Genomic DNA, 4,301 nt, shown 5'->3' with positions numbered 1-4,301 from the left:
GGATTAAACATGCAGCCTGCAGGCTCCCATACAGCCACTACTTCATCCACTGGTCTTGCAGCCACAGTAGCCAGGGTCTCCAGGCTGCCCCTGCCTCTTCCAGGTTCCAAATTCTTATGTTTCCTCACCACCACCACCCCGCAAGGTAGGGCAGAGGGAGCCAGGCTGCACATGCAGGAGAAGAAATGTTGGGAACTTTTTTTTTCCCTTTGGGAAAAGGGGACAGGGACCCTAAAACAGAGGCCAAGTTGTGCAGCCCTGGTTGAAAGCTGCATGAATCTGACTTTGACAGTATTTGGAATGGAAAGTGCACCTTCTGTTAATAGGCTTCACATATCAAGCCCAGTGGAGTAAAGCCATTATGCATTCAGTTTGGTTACTTCCTTCCAGACAACACCCCCTTAAAAAAAAAAAAAAAAGGAAGTCTGCAAGTCTCAGGACACTGTGGTCGCTTTGCCCTTGCCTTCAGATAGGGCCTGCTGCCAGACAAAAAATTAAATGTTATACTGATAACATTAGTTGTCAATTTCATTGTTTTCAGGCAATAATTAATTCAGGGATGAAGGTTACATGAAGAGCACTGAAAGGTTCTATTTAATAGGAGACCTAGGTTAGTCATGCTCAGTTGACAGAGCAATCTAATGTTGATATCTGCAGGTAGGTGATGCAATCTTTTGTAGGTCACCTTCAAAAAGAGAAGTGCCTGAAGGGTTCTATCGACTTCAGTAGAAGAACTGAGAGGACTCAAGACTAGAAAACTGAATTGGGGGATGGACCCCCATACCAAGGTGGATTGTTACTGGTTAGATAAGTTTATTCCTTCCATTATACCCTTGCAGCAGCCTGAGAGAAGAAAAAAAAAAAGACCTGATAGTTCTAGTTAAAAAGAAGCCACAGCTTGTCTATGTGACTTCCTGGGCCTTGAAGCAGAAAGGCAACAGCAGTATTTCCTACCGGGGTTTCATTAAAAGCTTGTGCAAGATGACATTTTTTTTTTGCATTTTTTTTGTAAAGTTTGATGCAAAACTAATTTGCTACAGTTATTTTAATAATGAGATTGTTTAACTTCTCATAAGAGTCTGGTCCAACTCATAAGTGGCGAATTACTGGATTAGCCAATTTAAAAAAAAATTTAACATATGAACCAAACTGTCCTCTCCTATAGTGGTGTTTTTCCTTCAATTTTGCTCAAAGTGACTAAAATGTAAAGCCTCAAATGGCAAAATTATGAGCAATGAGATGAAGCCCTTAAGAAGCGATAGGCAAATTCCTACAGCAGATTGCAGAGGACTGTATACATCACTACCACTTCAAAATAGCAGCTTCTGCATACTAGTATTTTTCACATGGATCACTCCAACAACTGCGCAAGAATCTCCTTGCCAGAGGCTTAAAGGCTGCCCCTTATTTTCATTGTCTGTACTCACCAGATACCTCTGGCATCTGGCCAGTCTCGTGCCATTCCAGATGCCAACAGAAGAGGAGAAACTGGCTTATCAAACAGGAAGTGATCATCAATCAGCTGCTGCTGCTCTGCATCAGTCATGTTCTTCAGAGCATAATATTTCCCTTTCAGGTCACCTTCCAGACTTCCCAGGGCTGAAAGCAAGAGTCACTTTTAGGACGTGAATACAAGACATACCCCCAGCCAGTTATGTTCTTCCTGTTTGAGAGGCTACAGCAGTATTCTGGCATTTGGAAGCTGGTTAGTTTCTTCCTCCATTTTCCATTTGCAGTCCAGTCCCCAGAATAAGATTACTCTTTTGTGACTACTGTATCTTTTAATTCCTCAGCCAATTTTAAGTCTGAAGAAATTTAAAAGCTATGAAAGAAATGGTTAAGCCTAATATTACCCAGGAGTGGAATAAGCTACTTCATTATGCTATTACTACAGGATACTAACTTTGGTCATTTACATGTAAATGACCAGCATTACTCTGTTCAAGGCTCTTCGTTACCAAGGATAAATATCTGTACTTAGCAGTAACAAGGCAGCTATCCGTGATGAGGTGCACTTCTAGAGCCTACAAGTAGTCAAAGTGCATCCCGTTTAGTGGTAGCATACCATCTTGGAGAAGCCTAAATGGGTTGCAGCTATGGTTGCTATTAAAAGCATGAGCTGAGCAACACATCCTATTTAAGAGTCTAAAGCCTGCTGTCAAGTATACACTATTGCTATCCAACAGTGGAAACTAAAGCCTCGAAAGTCATAACATGTCTCCTTAACACAATCTCGTTCTCCTTGGCATGCAAAAGATACTCTGGTTAAGCATTAATGGAACCAGAGCTGCATCACTACATTTGCTGGTTTAATACAGGACTTGTGTTGCATCTCCACGTTCAAGATCTTTGCAGTTCAGCAGCTGGGCCAACAGGGACAAAGACTATCATTTTCAGTTAAAAAGAATCAATACACATCTCATTTTACCTTCAACAGAAAGCTTTTCTATCGCCCGCCTCTCTCCTCTGCTACAGTGAGGGGGAAGACAGAATCCACGGATACTCCTGCCAGTTCTGACACGGGAACTTAGCACGTAGTTAGGATCCAGGTCATCACCACCCTATAAGATATTTAAAAAAAAAAAACTTAATACCAGCTTCCTGCCGGAATTTCCACCCTTAAAACTTCCACTGTTTTTATGTTGAAATGTCCAGCATCTTTTCTAGGAAGGGTGGCATATAAAATTTTGCATGCACCAACACCAAAGAATTAGAACTTGGCTGATTTGGCATCAATTCTCAAGCTACTTTCGATTAGATTGGCAAGTGCTTGACATGCATCTAAATCTTCTTGGTCATCAGTTCTCAGTACATTTCTGCTTACTGAAAATCATAAGCATCACCAAATCTACATTTTTCAATACCCAAATGTATGGGGTTCTCATGTATACGTGGACTCGGGGTGGGGGGTGTCAAAAAAGCAGCTCCTCATTTTATTTTAGTTCCTTGTCATTAACTCCTATGATAGGAGATGTAGGATCTTAATACAGATGATAAAAAAAGAGAATCCTTTTCTTTTCAAGTCTACTCCAAGAGCTATTCCCATCTTTGTGTCCATGCACATTGTGAGGGATTCCTGGAATCAAGGAGGGGATACACCTGGAGAGTTCTAACCTTGACAAACGCTGTGCAATACTAAATCTGATAGTTCAAATGGTTTAAAAGGACATACTAGAACATCAAATAATGCCTAGTTATTAATAAAGAATCTAGAAGATAAAGGGAGCTTCAGACATCAAATACAAGTGCAGAAACTGTGACCATGGTTGGAACAGTCATTGTGGTCACATTAGTGCAGACCAAGACAAGTCATGATAGTGTCTTGCATGAAAATCCATGACAGGTGGCACTAAGCCATTTGCCAGAGTTAGAGAGAAAGGCTCTGGGGGAAAAATAAAAGACTCAAAAAACAGGTGCCAACAGGTCAAACACAAGGACAGAGCCCAGCTGACAGAGAAACAAGCAACTCCAACTGACTTGGTCCAAGATTCTTAACTTCAGGTCAAATAACAGCAGTAGAGCTTTTGACTACCAGTATTTCAGATAAGCCTCCATACCTGAAGGTTATCAGAGTTCAAGTCAGTCTTGTGCTCATCACTTGGTTTGTAGCCTCCATGTCGGTCTTCAATAACTGGATCAAAGAGTTCCTTAAACACATCATAGGATTCTTCATCACCAGCTACACATCCTACAGTCATGATGAAGGGATGGCCTGGAGTGGTAATAAAATTAAAGACAGCCAAGTTTGGTTGCAGTTTGACTGTATTCCAGAATAGCATTAACCTGATGGTTGCACCTCTAGTGGTAGTACAGTACTGCTTTCCTACACACATGCACAGTGAGAACCACCAGTTGAAGACAGCCCCTAACCTTTACATTTCATTAGCTGGATGAAATGTAAAGTCACTACACAGCTGTTACCAATAAGCCTTTTTTGGACTAGAGAGACTAGTTTATGGCTACTTGACTAGCTCTAGAAGACAACCAAGTAGTTGTTTATGTTCATATACTGCAGATGTTAGAGTAGTTATAACAAGTTGCGCTTTGACTCAGCACACTTGGCCTTCAGCTGCTGCAGACAGTTGCATTTCTGTGGTTGGCCCACAGAAACATCACTTCCATAAACTGAGTAAAGGCAAGCAACTGGTCTTGCACATAGTATTTCAGCTGGTTTACACAGAATATTCTCAAAGCATTTTACCAGGATTGTCAGCCCCAGTCTGAATGACATCATCCAGGGTGAAACCACTGGGTGCAACTGTCTCTCAGGTTCTCGTATAAATCCAGAGTTAAAACCTTGG

The 4,301-nt window shown here is 41.4% G+C and overlaps 1 protein-coding gene across 1 annotated transcript in view; it reads right to left on the bottom strand.

Moving 5' to 3' along the window:
- The window catches only part of CKB (creatine kinase B), a 13,515-nt gene that overhangs the window by 8,147 nt on the left and 1,067 nt on the right, over positions 1-4,301 (bottom strand). Inside the window, exons 2-4 of the mRNA XM_019518513.1 lie at positions 3,558-3,712; positions 2,429-2,561; positions 1,428-1,599 (exon numbers count right to left, since the gene is read on the bottom strand). Of these exons, the coding sequence (XP_019374058.1) occupies positions 1,428-1,599; positions 2,429-2,561; positions 3,558-3,712 (460 nt within the window). The remainder of the gene's footprint in view (positions 1-1,427; positions 1,600-2,428; positions 2,562-3,557; positions 3,713-4,301) is intronic.

Source organism: Gavialis gangeticus, unplaced genomic scaffold (assembly GCF_001723915.1).
Source record: "Gavialis gangeticus isolate Ggan-Ray unplaced genomic scaffold, GavGan_comp1, whole genome shotgun sequence".
In the NCBI taxonomy this organism is placed as follows: domain Eukaryota; kingdom Metazoa; phylum Chordata; order Crocodylia; family Gavialidae; genus Gavialis; species Gavialis gangeticus.
This window is presented reverse-complemented; position numbering and strand designations above follow the sequence as displayed.